Raw genomic sequence first — 18,029 nt, 5'->3', positions numbered from 1 at the left:
AGCTTTCTCACTTTATTTCCTCAACAAAAGACTTAAGATTGTCTGTATTAACATCTGTATATATCTATTCTCTGTTTGTGTTATCACAGATAAAAACAGGAAAAGTTATTAAGATGGGGTGGGGGAAAATAAACAGTAGCTGTTTAATTATTTTAGCATTTTTATCTCCATTTAGCTTCTCAGCAAAGGACCAGCTGAGATCAGACAAAAAAGGTGCCGTGCTTCCCTACTGGGGACTTCATTACATGTCCAAGAAAACTGGCACTGCATGCTCTATTCATCTCAAAGATTTGCTGTCATTGAATCTAAATACTTTGTGATAGAATTATCTGCATGGCTAGTTTAAGAACTTGTACAAAAATTGCTCTTGTAGGGAGTACACTTCTTTTGGTTTGGTTCATGGTACATTTGTTGTATGTTATTACATCTCTTTCTTTGACATATCTAAGCTAATTACACATGGAGGGCACCCTATTGAAAACTTTTAGCTGTTTTCTGAGAATTATCTACATCACTGACCTAGCAAAGGAACATGCAAATACAACATCATCTGTTACTGATCCATCCCTTGAAATGAGTAGAAGTGCTAAAACTACTTCCGTAGACTGTAAAGCTATTGTGGACATTAATAATATAACAGCCCAAATGTTTAAAGGCCTCTCTAGACCACCAGATGCTGGAACAATTTGATGACTTCTTTTCATCCTTTCCTAAAGATATGGGGGTCAGGAGAGAATCTTGGTTCCAAAATAGGCAAGTCCTATACAATTCCTGAGGCCTGATCCTGTTCCCATTATAATCATTGGAAAGCTTGCCATTGATTTCAGTGAGAGTAGTAGCTGGACCTTATTTTGTATAGTATCTTTCACACTAACTAACTGACAATTGTACAGGACTTTGAACATCTAAATTAATGTATAAATCCTAAGCTTTATTGCCACCCAAACCATTCTACAGAATTACAAATAATACCACAGCAGATTTAAGAGTCTTCACTTAAACATACAGAAGCCAATATAATAATCCTTGTAATGCCTCATCTTTTATCTCTCTGTGGGTAGGGTACTTGCTACATTGCATATGCTAGCAATGTAATATCACTACCATTTTGACAGCCTAGTGAGGTCTAATTATTAATCTGTTAAGATTTTAAAATAATCCTTGAGTAGTATTTCTGTTTAACCTTGTTTGGCTCTAATGTCCCTTGATGGCTTTATAATGTATAATCCATAGGATTATTGCTGGTGCTAATATGAATGGTGTTTATACTGTCCAATAACCTAGTTTATTTCTGATAAAACCTAGCTCTAGTGAGTGATGATGATGTTTCAGATGAGGTGGAGAACCATCCTATCGCAACAGTGTGTTCTGCTGGTGACATGTCTCCTAATCAATTTGGAAGCAGTGCCTATAGACATAGACAAGACAAAAGTTCAAGGAGAACCCCACGTAGAAGGAGCAAAAATAGAAACCCCGGTAAGTAAATGAAAGGTATTTTATTAAATACTTTGTACTAAAAGGCAGTATTTTTTCTATCAATAACAAGCTCATTGATCTTTTTCATCTTGAGATTTGTCCATGACTAGTCCTCCTAGGTGCTGTAATAAATAATAATTAACTTTGTTAGTGCTGTACTCCAAGGAGAAGCTAGTAGTATTTCACCTTTCCATATGGAGTGGTCATATTCAGTGTTCAATACCTGCTCCCGTCTCTCGCTCCCTGATGTGGTAGGACTAGGGAGGTAACGGAGCCAATGCACAAAGCTCCTGATGGGAGGAAATGTCTATTGTACACCTCCTCCCAACTGACTGAGTGGCATTAATAAGCTAAAAGGAAGTTCTAGCCAGTCATCTTTGGCAGGAAGAATGCTGGTCCCAACTTGGACATCAACAGAGAGTGGAACAGGGTTAAATCAGGGAAATACAGAAGGATTTTCGCAAGCAATTTTCCTAGTAATAAAATGCAGTGGGTAACCATGTCAAATAATGACAGCTGAGATAATGTGTTTGCCAAAGTGGAAAATGGAGTTGCCATGAAACAAAGTGCATGTAAGAGCTTTTAGTTATTAAACAATAATATTGCTGTTTTGCAAGTGAAGTCCTGCTACTAAACATGAAATCTTGGAGAGGGGTAGCTCTATACCCACACGGTTCAATTCTAGCTGGCTAGGCTCCTCTAGATTGTTCCCTTTGCCCCAAACTCACAGGGGAAAACACAATGGATGTTACCATAGCCTGCTGCCATACAAACTTTTGCTGGCTTGATATGAAGCTTCACCCTCTTGGGGCAGCTCCAGCTAGTTAGCACCCAGCAATTCTGTCCCAATGGCCCTGTGCAAATGGTCCTGTACTTCCTGTAAATTCCCCCAAGATTTGCATGATTCTTGGAGGTGGATATCGGGTTATGGGGGCAAAACTTGTGGCTGCTGCTTCTATCAGGATAGGAATGAAGTGGCACATTATGCTCCCTAAAAAAGAATTCCTAGTAAACTCAGCAAGTGGAAACTCAAGGAGATAATCTCCTGTAGGGGAAAATGGTGGGTTTATGCCATTCTGAATTGTTGTGGTCTATTTGTCTACCAAGTAAGTTACAGATTAAAGTTTTTTTTTGTTTTTTTTTTAAATTTATATGATAGGCCCCAAACGTGCATGATGTATGTTCTTAAATGTCTATCTGCCTTTATTCCTTTGTCAACTTCTAGAACAAAAAGGGAACAGAGGAAACTAGCTTGTGTAGGATAACTGTGCAAACCAACCAAAGCAAAGAAATTCATATCTTATTGCTGATATACTGAGTCAGTGCATTATGCTCAATACTACTGATGTTTGGGATTGTGTGTGATTAGATTAAATCTTTGCATTTATATGGAAATAAAACATTTGGGGGCATATTTTTTTCTAATCTCAAACTTCTTTTCCTAAAGGATACTGGGCTTTATTATGATGAATATCTCAAGCAAGTGATAGATGTCCTAGAAACAGATAAACATTTCAGAGAGAAACTTCAGACTGCTGATATAGAGGAAATAAAGGTATGTGCAAAGATCAATAGAATTTAATCAAGACTAGTTTAGACAGCTACAAATCAATGCTAGTTTCATATTTTTCTGTTCATCTTAATTTTTATTTAGTATTGCCTTTACATTACTTTTTTATAGCTTACATAATTTAAATTAGACTCTTTAAAGAGATCTTGATCTCTGCAGCTACAGGACAGATTTAAATTAAATTAATGGAGATATCCCATCTCCTAGAACTGGAAGTGACCTTGAAAGGTCATCGAGTCCAGCCCCCTGCCTTCACTAGCAGGACCAAGTACTGATTTTGCCACAGATCCCTAAGTGGCCCCCTCAAGGATTGAACTCACAACCCTGGGTTTAGCAGGCCAATGCTCAAACCACTGAGCTATCCCTCCCCCCAGATAGCTGTTTTTTAAAGAAACTGTACCATATCAGTCTTCCAAGAAGTTTTAATTTGCTACCTAACTATTAATAAAACAACTAGATTCAGATATCTTGCTTTTGGGAAACATTTATTAGCGTTTTCCTGCAAAATGGAAAGCATGGCCTTAAGAATTCTTTAGAATTCCTTGAAATTCAGAAGGAACAGCACAATGTTCATGAATGTCAAAATGGCTCTTAGCATAGCTCTCACTTTGTTGCCTGCCAAGTGATTCAGAGCACTACTGAGCCAACGGCAGAGAGGCTTCTCTACCCTTCCAGATGGAAGCAATGAGCCACATGTGAATTTAATGACATGGAAAAGGGTGGGGGAAGTAGAGAACCATAAAAAAGCCTGATCCTGAAGCCCTTGGGAATTGAGGATAACACCTGGTCTTCAAGTTTTGTGATAAAGGTGGTAGTGTTTGGGAAGAATAAAAAAGACTGAGCTATGGTTCTCTTCTCTTCCCAGCACCCCTACTTCAGGTACCACTCCAACCACTGTCTTGGTGTTCTTTTCTCTCCCGCTGTTGCCACGCTAGGTTATGTTCATTCCTCCTCCACCCTTCTCCAATCCCCGGGTCCAGCTGGCTGCTCCACATTCTCTTATGGTGAGGCTGGGGAGAAGAGAGCACTAAGCTTTCATTCCTCTTGCATTACCTTTGATGTAAAGCTCTGCTGCTGCTAGAGTCTGACAGCTCTGGGATCCACTCCATGCCTGGCACAGTCCCTGGGGGGCTGGTAACAGTCTTCAGGTGCTGCTGAACATTCTTACAGCACCCTTAGGTGGCTGCTACTGTGCTGATTCCTCCTTCAGCAAGAGGTTGGCTCCCACAGCACCCTGTTGATCTGCAGTTCTCTGTGGACCACATGATGAGAACAGCTGATTTACAGAATGGTCACTCACTTCTGAAGAGATCTTTAAATACAGATACGCAGCTGTGCTTTAGGGTCTTGGTTTAATTGTGGTATTTGGAGCATCAACTTTTTTTTTTAAAGGCAGCTTAAAAAAGTCTTTCAGTGAGTGCACTGCCCCGATTTCTATTTTCATAAATTGACAAAGTTAATATTCTCTTCAAACAATGTGTGAGATACTTATGATGTTTATAAGGTCTTCAGAATTGGCAATGGCTACCATGAGTAGAGAGTCTTACAGCCCATGTGTGGTGGGCATCTGAAAACTACAACACGATTGTCTTTATAGATCACTTATTTATTTTAACAGAGTGGAAAGCTAAGCAAAGAGCTAGACTTAGTAAGCCATCATGTGAGAACAAGGCTGGATGAACTGAAAAGACAAGAAGTGGCAAGGTTAAGGATGCTAATTAAAGCTAAAATGGATTCCTTTCAAGGTAAGAATACGAAGCAGAATTCAGACAATTAACAGATTGGTCTTTATCAGATAGGTGCCTGGACTCCATCAGTTTTGTTCTCCTCACTGGCTCCTATCAGCAATAACGATTAAACTGAGTTGGAATGGTAAGAGGGTCCCTATTTCATACTCTTGAGATGGAAAGTATGAGAGTGTGTGTCCTTATAGAAAATCAGGGAGAAGAAGGGAAGCAATCTGTGTCTTACAAGTAAGAAAAACTGATGCTGACAATGGGACTTTTAGATGCTTATAACTATTTCTCAGACAATGGTTTCCCCCAATGTCTCACTTTTCACATCCCTCACTGTGTTCTAGCAATATGGCAGGGTTGAATTTAACCAATTAAACTGTTGAGGGATTTTCCCAAAGCACAAAACTACATGGGCTAGTCACTTAGGTGCCTAAGCTCAACTTTTAAGCACCACTGAGATACTTAGAAACCCTGCTCAGCTTCCACCTACTCCTGTAGGCACGTAAATTCCCATGGTGCCTATGTTTCCACCAGTGGGCATGAACTAAACTTCTGATGCTGCTTGGCTCCCTATCCCATGCCTAAGCTTCACTAGGATTCTCAAATGAGTGTGTTCCCCTGCCTCTCTCTCCTGCTGGGCTTGATCCAATAAGGTGAGCTCAGAGTATGCCTAACCTGCACAAAAGACAGCGTGGGTGACCAGATCAGGAATGTGTGTGTGGAATTAGGGCACTCACAGGGGCTGTGGGAGACCTGTTTCCAACTCCTCACTGTGCCTAATTCGGAGCAGGGACTTGAACTTGGGTCTGCCCCCTCCCACAAGGCTATTTGGTATTGTGGGTTAGGGCTCTCTGTCTTTCCCATTGGAGCTCTTCCACTCTGTATGAATAATTACTCACTGGGACAGAGAGGAAAAGAGAAAGATATAGACTCTGTAGCCTGGGGGCTTAGGCATTTCCTGGGATGCAGGAAACCCATGTTGCACTCCCTACTCCAGTGACCCATGTGGCTGTTGCTTATAACAGGTTGGGGTCACATCAACAGCCACTCGCCCTGAAGAGAAAGTACTGACCTGACCTGGCTTAGGTGCTCAACTCCAGGAGCAGGTGTGTGACTGTGAATCCTAAGCACAGATAGGCACCTCCCTCCTGTCTAGAATTAGGTGCCTCACTACCTTTGAGAGGTGGCGCTTATGTTTTACCCTTCTCCTTGGCATTTCCTACTGGCTAGTTTAGACAGCTCCCTGCTCAGCATGCTGGCTTATATGAATCACATTTTTAGGAACCTAACTCTCCCCATGTATTGTACAGGGAGCCTGGGTGCCTTACTTGGGGGTGAGAATTCCATTGGGTGCCAGAGTGCCTAAAAATTAGGCATTGGACTCCTATGTCCCTTTATGGATTTAGCGCAATCTACTTTTTTTTTTTTTTTTTTTTTAAAGGTGTTCGGAACAGGTTTTTTTTTAAACTGGTCGACTAGCTCAAAAGTGGCTGTCTTTCTTTCAACCTTCTCCTCACCAGAAATTAACATGAGAAACTCAGCTCAAAGGATTTTTGTTGTTGTTGCAGTTCTAAGCATCAAAAACAGGGACTTGGAATGAAAGTGTCTTCTTGTCCATAATTATAGCATTGCTAATGCTACACTGCAATCTACTCAGTAGGCCTTTATATTTAGAAACAAAGTATACAAGTTTCCAGCGCGTACAGTTCCTGCTAGCTTGCCTGGCAGGGGGTACTGCCTCATCTGCTTGCCCAACGCTGCACGATTTAATTCTAACATGCAAGATATAAATAAAAAAAAAAAAGTTACCAGGGAGACTTGATGCAAACCTTTTACTGGAGGTTTCTTTCTGAAAAGAATTGTATTCACAAGCACAGAGTTTCTGATGGTGATGCTAGGAATATCTTCCAAAATGTTCTGCTTAGTTTTTTTTTTTTTTTTTAATAAAAAGTGGATGTGTAATTTTTGTGTGCAGATTTATCAGCGCAGTAGGGGCCTGATCCAATTCCTTACCAAGTCAGTGGAAAGACTCCCATTGATTTCAGTGGGCAATGAATCATAACTTAAGCTTGTATTCTTTCAGTGTTCTGCCATCCCGCTGTGGCACTGGTAATGCCAGGAGAAAGCCAAAAATCTTTAGGGAAGGACTGTATTTTTACTGCTTTTTAGTGAAGTGCTTATTCCCAGTCATGGATTAGCCACTGGGCCACCCTGGCCACGGGCAATTGGGGGGGCCCCAAAAAAATAGGTGCCCCGCACCTCCAACTCGCTCTGCCCACCTGGCACTCCTGCCGGGGAGCCCCTGTGCCCAGACTCCACTCTTCACTGCAACACCGGCTGGGCGGAGCAGGGCACCTCCCCACGCCAGCACCCCACTCCCTGGCAAGAGCACTGGGAGGGACTGCAGGCGGAAAGGGTTGGGAGGGGCCCCCACTTGTTCTGGCCCAGGGGATCTACAAAACCTTTATCTGCCCCTGGCTATTCCAATGGGGCCTTGATCCCTGATTGGGACCTCTGGGTGCTATGTCCTACAATTAGTAAATAATAATAAAATTGGCCTAGGGCTTTAGATCACTTTTCAGTCTTCTGTGCTTTTCTTTTTAAATGAAAGTTACAGTCCAGAGAACACAGTCCACCACATATCCTCTCCAGAGGAATAAATGGGTTGCTTCACATATGTGCACAAGACCCACAGTTCATCTCAGATTCTAATGCAGGCAGATTTCCCCCTGAAGTTGTGATGAAGCTCACAATCTAATTAAGGACAACTAGTGTGGATGGTACAGTGGATGGTAACTTTATGTAGCTGAAAGTTTTGTTGTAATGCCCCATTGTGACGGGTTGTATCACAGAAACCCCTTTGGGACTGCCACCTGATGTGCTGAGACTGCCTCTGAGCCCGTTTTCCCTGGCAGCTCGGGACTTCAGTGCCCTGCCTGGTCTGCCAGACACGTTAGCCTGCTACAAACACAGACCCAGGTCTGAACCACGTCCCCCAAAAGCTGCAGACTTAACTGAAAACAGCTTAAGAAGTGTTCCAGTCTCCAGCACTCAGATACCAAACTCCCAATGAGGTCCAAACCCCAAATAAATCCGTTTGACCCTGTATAAAATATATACAGGGTAAACTCAAATTGTTTGCCCTCTATAATACTGATAGAGAGATATGCACAGCTGTTCTTCCCCCCCGCCCCGGTATCAATACATACTCTGGGTTAATTAATAAGTAAAAGTGATTTTATTAAATACAAAAAGTAGGATTTAAGTGGTTCCAAGTAATAACAGACAGAACAAAGTAAATTACCAAACAAAATAAAATAAAACACACAAGTCTAAGTCTAATACAGTAAGAAACTGAATAAAGATGAAACCTCACTCTCAGATGTTCCAATAAGCTTCTTTGACAGACTAGCCTTCTCCTAGTCTGGGCTCAGTTCTTTCCCCGGTACAGTACTTGTTCCAGCTCAGGTGGTAGTTAGGGGATTTCTTATGACTGCAGCCCCCTTTGTTCTGTTCCACCCCCTTATATATCTTTTGTACAAGGCAGGAATCCTTTGTCCCTCTCTGGGTTCCCACCCCTCCTTCTAAATGGAAAAGCACCAGGTTAAAGATGGATTCCAGTTCAGGTGATATGATCACATGTCACTGTAAGACTTCATTACCCACTTGCCAGCACACACACATACAGGAAGACTTACAAATAAACAGAGCCATCTACAACCAATTGTCCATGTTAATGGGAGCCATCAAGTTTCCAAGCCACCATTAATGGCCCACACTTTGCATAATTACAACAGGACCTCAGTTATATTTCATATTTCTAGTGTCAGATACAAGAATGATACATTTATACAAATAGGATGACCACACTCCGTAGATTATAAGCTTTGTAATGATACATTACAAGAGACCTTGTGCATGAAGCATATTCCAGTTACATATTCACACATTAACATATTTTCATAAAATCATAGAATGCAAGGTCACACCCATGAACCCTCGCTGTCTCAGAAGATCAACATTATTGTATTTAGTAGCATGTACTCACTCAAACTAAATCCTCAAACTGCAGATGTATGTATGCTATTTGTGTGCATGTATGCACAGTGATCACATTTTTCAAATTTGGATGTCACTGACTTCAGTGGGAGCTGCAGGCTTGCAGCATTTCTTTTTATTTAGATCTCTAACTTTAGGTATCCAGGTTTGAAAAATTTGACCAGCCTGCCTAACTTTAACAACCTGATTTTCAGAAGTGCTGAGCACGCACAAATTCCACCGAAGTCAATAAGAGCTGCAGGTGCTTAGCCACGCAGCACCATGCCAGGCATCCAGATGCCTAAGCTCCCTCTCCCACAGCCTCCTGCACAAATCATCATAGGCACCTAACACTGAGGGCAAGTCTACATTACAACTCTACATTGATGCAGCTGCACCGCTGTAGCACATCTGGTGAAGATGCGCTATGCTGACAGGAGAGCGCTCTTCCCGTTGGCATAATTAGTCCATCTCCAGAAGAGTCAGAAGCTATGTTGGCGGGAGAACATCTCCTGCCAACATAGCCCCGATGTGGACAGCTCTTAAGTCAATGTAACTGATGTCGCTCAGGGTGGTGTCTTTCACACCCCTGAGCAACACAAGTTACAGCAATGTAAGCGGGAATGGAGACTAGCAGTTGCAGCAGAGAATCCCAAGCAAAAGGAGGCACTGCCCTGGAGCCCAGGTTGAGATGCCTATCTCCAAGTGGGGGGTGGGACTTAGCACACATCCTTTGGCTTGGCATCTCCCATTGACTAGTTTAGGTGAGGCGCCTCCTAGTGACTGGTTTTTGTGAATTCCATTCTGAGGCACTTATCTCTTTGTTCATTGTATAGGGAGCCTAGGTGTTGAACTCAGGCTTTGTGAATCCCAGTGATTTTCTAGGCACATAAATTCCTTTGTGAATCTAGTCCTTAACCCACAGACTTAGTGCCTAAATCCCAGTTTTAGGCACCATTACGATCCACAAAACTCCCTGTTGGCTGCCACCAAACACTGTAGGTGCCTAAACACTCAACACTTAAGTTTTCAGAGGCACCTAAATTTCTGCCTCCGGGCATGCACACTGCTGCCTCACTCAAAGCACCCGGGTACCATCTCCCACCTAAGCCTCATTGCAATACATGAACTAGGGGAAGATAAGCATTCATCCACTTATCTTGCTGCAGGGCTAGATTGGGTAGGTGTGCTCAGAAGTCACCTACCAGACTGGGTTGCAGTTGTAGTTGTGGTGGTGCTAACACTGTCCAGGTTAAAACTTTTAGCCCAGTGTCTCACTTGGGATGTGGGAGACAGGTTTGGTTCCCACCTCAAGCACAGTGATTGGAGCAGGGGTACTGTACTCTGGATCTCCCACCTTCCAAATGGGTGTTCTAATCTCCAAGCTATAAAGTCATTTTCTCTCTCTCTCTCTAGTCCAGCAACTAAGTATTTATGCGCAGTGGAACAGCTTCAACAGGAGATACTGAATGAGCCCACATCAGAATATCCTGAAGCTCAGTGGTTGGAGCCATCAGAGGTGTGGAAGACCCCTATTCAAATCCTCTGTTCACCGCTCCATGAGGGGGGAAATTGAAGCTGGGTCTCTCACATCCCAGGTGAGGGCTCTAACCACTGGGCTAAAAATTATATGGTCATCGCCTCTTCTGTCAGTTTTGCATGGAGTGAGGCAGATGCTTCAGCTGCCTGACTCCAGAAGAGGGGTTTGCAGTTGTGGATTGCAAGCAGAGCTGGGTTTCTCCTGCAGTCTGGACTTAGGTGCCTATCTTCAAGAATGTAGTGGCTTAGTACACCCCTCTTCTCTAAGATATTTCCAACTGGCTAGTTTAGGTGGGGAGCTGCCTAGCTTGCTGGCTTTTTTTGGATCACATTCTTAGATTTCTATCTCTCCCCATTCACCATGTAGGGAGCCTAGGTGCCTAATTCAGGCTTTCTGGATCAAGTATATTGTCTGTGACTTTATGAGCACCTAAAAGTTAACCATGGCAACGCTGAGCCTCACAATGCCAAAATCCCTTTGTGGATCTCGGACTTTTAGCCTGCTAGGGAGTGGTAGAGCATATTGTCCTTTAGCTATTCCCCACTCCTCCTCTGCTACTGATTATAGCTGACTTTATGCCACCTGGTGATTCCCTGAGATGCCCTGTGAGGGCAGCTTTCTGGCTGCTTTGCATTGCCAGAGAGAAAGTCAGAAAATCCAAGATTAATAACGGTCTTATCAGCATGAGTTTGGGATGGGCTTGTTACTCCCATGTCTAGCCCTACAAGGTCCTGAGCTATTGAGCCTTAAAACACTCATGCAGGATAGAATATTTTCTATGCTACACATCAGATTAGTGTGGGGAGAGTTCAACAGTTGTATGTATGTGGAAATTAGGACATATTTCTCTGACAGCATGCCTGAAAAATAAAAAGTGTCTTTGTTTGAAGCTGCTCCGAGATTTGATTGTTAGCAGTGGTCCTGGAAGAGATGAATTGGCACACAGCTAAAGCAGTCAAAGGCCATTATGTTTTTTTGCTATATACATTACATATGTAATATGAATATGTGCCACGCAGGCACAATGGAGTCCACATAATCATGTTTATTAACTACATACAAAATGCAAGACCTAACTACATATATACAATACATCTTTGGCAAGGTTCTGGTGGTTTCTGTAACATGGAAGAAAGTCAGGGCCTCTTAAGGACACACACTATTTAAATTCCTATACCCTACATAATCCATGTTCTAAACTTTGTGTCATATGGCCTGTAGTTTATCACAATGCTATCACCATTACATATATGGTATCTGTATACCTCGAGCAAGTATCTCTGTGCCTCAGTTGCCCATCCGTAAAATGTGAGTGACAGTACTACTTTACCTCACAGGATAAATGCAATAAAGATTGTGAGGTGCTTATACTGCAGTAATAAGGTATTTACATGTCCCCCAGCTGGATGTATTTTTACAGTGTTCCATTTTCAAACGATCAAATAAGAACCTTTTGTCTGGTTTAGCAGTAGTGTGGAAAGATAAAATCTAATACTGCACTTTTAAAAAATGCTTTATAAAACAGTGATTCATCAGAGAATGTATTTAGGCACAAGTGATCTCACAGTGGAGGAATGGTGGTTGAAATATGCACTGGCCGCTGTTTGCTGGCATCTGATAATAAAAAAAACAGAGCACAGATATGACAAGACTATCTTTAGCTTACTAAAGGGTAACAAGTTGAAGGAGACTGTCCTACAATCTCCTATACAGATCAAACATTTTCTCTTTTTTTTGTTCAGCCATCTTGACAAGCTGCCCAATTAAAAAACTGATATAGACTTCTAGAATCACTGGACATTACCGTCATGCCTAACTTAACAGAACAGATGCTGTTCAACGTAATATTGGTCTAGAGCGTTATATGGGTGTATGGACCAAAATCACAGTAGCATTTGGAAAACTGGTAGCATAGAAGTGTTTGATGCTGTCACTATACTTGCATGTTTTATATTGTTGGAAGCAACCCCTACAGAAGGGAGGGAGAAATGTTTGCAGCACCTTATTTGGACACAGGGCCTGACTCCCCACTGCCAGTACAAAAGGAATCTAAACTGCTGCTATTCTGATTTGGTATTGTTTCACATCCACTTTGGCCAGGTAGAGGTGATTTTGCAAGGTGTAAGGTGAGGAGTCAGTCCTAAGAACCGAATTCAGCAGGATGATGCTGGTCAGCAATTTGGCACTTCAATTGACCCCATCACAACTACAGAATCAGCTGTTTTATTTATATGGTCATTTGCATGAACTAGTAGTGCAGTGTCTATTCTGGATTGTGAAGCTTGAAATACTTGTGATATCTGCTTTAATTTCTGCATGTTAAAATTACAGTGTAAAAATGCAATACTCCATCTTGGTAGGAGGAGTGCCTGTGCAAATTGCTAGAGGCTCAGTGAAGCTCACCAAACTTCCTTAAGCAATGCTAGTCTAGAAATGTTGCTATTCTTTCATCAAATTGCAAATACCTATCCAGTCCCTAAGGAGCCTCAATTATTTGTATATCACAGGCTTGTGTTTGAAAGCATTTAACTTCCAGAACTCTCTCCTTCAAACTTGTGTGATATGTTTTATGTTCAAAATAATGTTTTAAAAACATATTTTTACCTTGTTCTTTCAGACACTGGCATAGACCATCAAGCTCTCCTTAAACAGTTTGAACACCTCAACCACCAGAATCCTGACACGTTTGAATCTAAAGATTTAGATATGTTGATCAAAGCAGTGAGTGTTAGATATAAAATATTGTAGATGTTCACTTGCTATGATTGATCATGTATTTCTCTGCAGTGAAAGCAAATCCTTTTACTTTTCTATACCAATCTTCTGTAAATACCACACAGATCTTAATCTTAGAGGAACTTAGTTGGCTCCATTGTGTATTGGAAAGCTTCTATGCCATTGACATGTGTTCGCCATATAGGGTGACCTGATGTCCTGATTTTTGGGTCTTTTTCTTATATAGGCTCCTATTACTCCCCCACCCCCGTCCTGATTTTTCACATTTGCTGTCTGGTCACCCTATCACCACAGAACCTGTTAATTTTTCAGGTAGCATCTTATAGCATTCTCATTCTTGTGCCATTGTGAGCAGCTTTGGGAACAAAACATGACTTGTCAAGGGCATGTAAATTCAGTTCAGTTTTGATAGATGTATATTATGCCTGTAGAATACTTTCAAAGTATATTTTTATACCTAAATTACTTTAAGCTTGTCACATAATGACTTTAATATAAGGCAGGGATTGGCAACCTTTGGCACACGGCCCGTGAGGGTAAGCCCCCTGGCGGGCCAGGCCAGTTTGTTTACCTGCCGTATCCACAGGTTCGGCCGATCGCAGCTCCCACTGGCCACAGTTCGCTGCTCCAATGGGGCTGCAGGAAATGGTGTGGGCCGAAGGATGTGCTGGCCGCGCTTCCCGCAGCCCCCATTGGCCTGGAATGGCGAACTGCGGACGGTGGGAGCTGCGATCGGCCGAACCTGCGGACACGGCAGGTAAACAAACTGGCCTGGCCCGTCAGGGGGCGGAACATATGTAGGGAGAAAGGAGTCAAAACTGTGTCTATTCTCCAGTCCTTGCCCATCTGTGTGGGATGGAGAGTAATGGCCCTTTGTACAATGTGGGTAGCCTACCCAGGAGAGTAAGGGTGCCTTACTGCCGCCTCTTAAATCAATGCATGGGCGAGGAAAGCAACTCAGTTGATTCCTAGAATATTAAATTCTGTGAAACTGATTGGTTTTGCTGAACAGGTAGAGTGGGGAAAGACGGATATTACGCTACACTCTGTTGAAAGATGATCCCCAATTAGTTTACCTTGTGTTTGGCAAAGCAATGGCAATATGGCCAGTCATTCACACTTCTAAGCAATACAGTCTTTTCAGCATAAACATTTCTTGTAGGCTACAAGTGACCTGGAAAACTATGACAAGACACGCCACGATGAATTTAAGAAATACGAGATGATGAAGGAACATGAAAGGAGAGAATATTTAAAAACACTGAATGAAGAGAAGAGACGGGAAGAAGAATCCAAATATGAGGAGATGAAGAAAAAGCATGGCAATCACCCCAAAGTGAATCATCCTGTAAGGATACAGTGTTTACACATTTCTTATCCTGCTAGAGAAAGCTTTGCATACCAAAGAGCAATGGCTTATAACAAAACAGGCCCGGATAACACCTTGTTCATTCACATATGATCAGCATTAAAATGGGGAATAAAGACTAATACTCTGTGGACGGGATTTTCAAAAAAGTCTTAAACTCTGCTCCCTTTGAAATCAGCGAGAATCTTACACTGAGTTCAATGGAAAGAAAGAGAGAACCCAATGCTGAGCACTTTAGAAAACCCTACCCTAGCTGCCTGTTAGCTTTGTTGTGTTTGGTATACAGCTATGTGATATACTGGCAAAATGCCTGCAAATAAAGACGCCAGAGATTATTCAGGATTATTCTGCCCCACCCATGCTTACACTGCAAATCCCACCATTACAGCTACCTTCCCTCTGGGCAAGAAGAGTAGACTGAAATTCACTTTAGACAGTTCCTAAATGAGGGGCTGTGCAAAGCGATTCCAGGGGTTCCGTTTCCCCAGAGTCTGAGTATGCTGCTTCATGGCACCCTCAACCCCTCTGCCTTGTGACAACGCAGAGCCTGATTCAGAACTCATTGAAGTCAATGGAAGAAGACTGCCATTGATTTCTGTGGGCTTTGGATCAGCCCTATTAAGCAGGGCCATTCTAAAGGTTTTTGAAAAGCCTTTTTGAAAAACTTTAACTCCAGTTTAGTGCAATAAAATTACATGTCATTACTTTGAGTGATTTCTATTTGTAACCAATCTACAGGGAAGCAAAGACCAACTTAAAGAGGTGTGGGAGGAGTCGGATGGGCTGGATCCTAATGACTTCAATCCAAAGACATTTTTCAAGTTACATGGTAAGAGATTAGATTTAGTTTAAAAGGTGCAAGTCAATTGATTCTTGCATTATCTATTTGTTTGGAAGGTGTTATCTTCTGTTGGGAAAAATCTGGTCACACAAGCTATTTGGATGAGTCCAGAAAGACAAAAAGGAGTAAATCAGCAGTTTGGTCAAGTTCAAACTGTTCATGCAAGAGCACTTACTACCACAATGGGTGTATGAACTATTGTACTGCTATACTCTCAAGTGGAGCAATGTAAAAGTTCAACAGGTTATATTTTCAAAAAGAGCTCATGTATCTCCAAGAGGAGTGCAATAATTGTATGTGGCAGTAGGTTTAAAAGACACAGCTGGTTCTTCAGTTGCCAGCTAATGTTTTTTAGGGGGAAAGTCCTTAGTTGTCATTTTGCCCACAAACTACGCCATCAGGATGTGTCACAGAAGGATAGTATGAATGAACTTGCAGTTTCACCATCTCAGTCTAGCTCAGTAAACGGAGTGTCAGTCATTCTACTGCAGGGGTGGGCAAACTTTTTGGCCCGAGGGCCACATCTGGGTATGGAAATTGTATGGCAGGCCATGAATGCTCATGAAATTGGGGGTTAGGGTGTGTGGGAGGAAGCGGGGTTCAAGGGCTCCAGCTGGGGGTATGGGCTCTGGGGTGGGACTGGGGATGAGAGGTTGGAGGCGCAGGAGGGTGCTCCCGGCTGGGACCGAGGGGTTCGGAGGGCAGGAGGGGGATCAGGGCTGGGGAAGGGGAAGGGGGTCAGGGGTGCAGGCTTCAGGCGGCACTTACCTCAAGGAGCTCCAGGAAGCAGTGGCATGTCCCCCCTCCGGCTCCTACGCGGTGGCACAGCCAGGTGGCTCTGCACCCTGCCCCGTCCACAGGCACCACCCCTGCAGCTCCCATTGGCCGTGATTCCTGGCCAATAGGAGCTGCGGGGGTGGCGCTTGGGGTGGGGGCAGCATGCGGAGCCCCTTGACTGCCTCTGCGCATAGGAGCCAGAGGGGGGACATGCCACTGCTTCTGGGAGCCATGCAGAGCCATGGCAAGCCCCTGACCCCACTCCCTGGCTGGAGCACCGGAGCAGCGCAAGCCCCAGACCCCACTCCCTGGCAGGAGCTCGAGGGCTGGATTACAATGTCTGAAGGGCTAGATGCTGCCCCTGGGCCGTAGTTTGCCCACCCCTGGGCCGTAGTTTGCCCACCCCTGTTCTACCTCTGGAAAAGCACAAAGAATTGAGCTCCTTCAGGGATGGTCACAGTCCTCTAAAAAATAAATAAAGCTGCCTTTACTATTTCTGGTTTCTGCAGCCAGAACTTGAAACAGTAGCAGAGAGGTGTAAACTTTGCCCATTGATCTTAATAGGGTGTTCACGTCCTTAAATCTCATAACTTAACTACTTCACTGCTGAGCTGTATGCAAAGGCACGTAGGCCTCATCTGCACAGTGGGATAATGTGCTCTATGGCAGGTGATTTCTAAAGCGCATTAATTATTCTGTATAGACCCTGCTGGTGTATGCTAAAGGTTCTCTGGTATGCTTTAATGTAGTAGTGTTTCAAATCTTTCAATGACAGTACAACATCTTAGTATGCTTTAGAAATAACACTCTTGTACAGCACATTACCCCACTGTGTAGGCAGGCCCTTACTTGGTGCAGCTGAGTGTGCCTGGCGTTGTGCTGATGGTTTAATGAAGGGCTGAACAAAAACAAATGGAGGAAACTAGGTTTGGTTTTGACTCACCCAGTTCACAAAGGGAAAAAATGCACAAGCTGAAACTAATGCCAGCTCCAACTGAAGCAAAGAATTTCTGAACTGTCTGACCTTTTTAAATCCTGGTTTAGGAGTATATTAAAGTCCTATGCAATTTAGCCACTCTACTTCACATTCAAAAAAGTATTAGATTTTATTTCTTTTCTCCTAGGAATCTAAGTAGAGCCATATAGCTGCTTCTTTTGTGTCAGTTTCACCAAAACAGAAATAGCCAGTTCTTCTCATTGAAAATTAACATACAAGTTCTCTGATGCAGCTTACAATAGTATATAAACACTTATTTGAATTAGACTAGACATTCTCTGAACCATTAAAATATCACATAATATTCAGATTAAGAACGGATGGTCATGTAGCATGAATTACTGATCCACAGTTACCAAATATTTAATAAATTTCCTTTTGGCATGCCTTGCCAAACTCACGCTCAACTGGGTCCCTTCCTGAAGGATGGAGTATTTATATAGCAGTCAGCAGAATTCTGTAATTTGCTTGGAGAAACTTCTATACATTTAGCCAAACTTTTCCACAGGTTCCTGGTGGCCCGGGATATATTTACAAATCTTGCCCAAGTATAGCTACCTTTTCTCATGTTGAGCAATACCTTACTGTGAGAGTGGCCTGGGTATTCGTATTTTAGGTTTTAACCAATAAACACCAATAAAAAACACACCCCGCCCCAAAATGAAATCAGTGTTTATCCAATAGACACGGGAAAAACAGCAGAAATTGTTGCTTGTAGCTAAGGGTTTGTTTACATAGAGCAGTAATGCAGACTACAGGCATCTGTGTAGATCCTGACAGTGCACACCAAAGGTTTCCTAGTGCACTTTAGCATAGTGCTGTTTGAAACAGTACTATGTTAAAGCACACTAGGGAACATTACAAAGAGATTACAGTATATAGAAGAAGAAAGCCCTGGGAAAAAAAAACAACCACCCATTTTTGGACTTCTGCATAAAACTCAAAAATT

At 42.7% G+C, this 18,029-nt stretch overlaps 1 protein-coding gene across 3 annotated transcripts in view; it reads left to right on the top strand.

Moving 5' to 3' along the window:
- Positions 1-18,029, top strand: part of NUCB2 (nucleobindin 2) — a 48,032-nt gene that overhangs the window by 14,186 nt on the left and 15,817 nt on the right. For all 3 annotated transcript variants that reach the window (XM_005314010.3, XM_042845985.2, XM_024113968.3), the window contains exons 2-7: positions 1,306-1,476; positions 2,924-3,031; positions 4,665-4,791; positions 12,978-13,081; positions 14,259-14,444; positions 15,204-15,294. In XM_005314010.3, coding sequence (XP_005314067.1) covers positions 1,318-1,476; positions 2,924-3,031; positions 4,665-4,791; positions 12,978-13,081; positions 14,259-14,444; positions 15,204-15,294 — 775 coding nt within the window. In that variant the 5' untranslated portion in view covers positions 1,306-1,317. The remainder of the gene's footprint in view (positions 1-1,305; positions 1,477-2,923; positions 3,032-4,664; positions 4,792-12,977; positions 13,082-14,258; positions 14,445-15,203; positions 15,295-18,029) is intronic.

This window comes from Chrysemys picta, chromosome 4 (genome assembly GCF_011386835.1).
Source record: "Chrysemys picta bellii isolate R12L10 chromosome 4, ASM1138683v2, whole genome shotgun sequence".
Classification (NCBI taxonomy): domain Eukaryota; kingdom Metazoa; phylum Chordata; order Testudines; family Emydidae; genus Chrysemys; species Chrysemys picta.
This window is presented reverse-complemented; position numbering and strand designations above follow the sequence as displayed.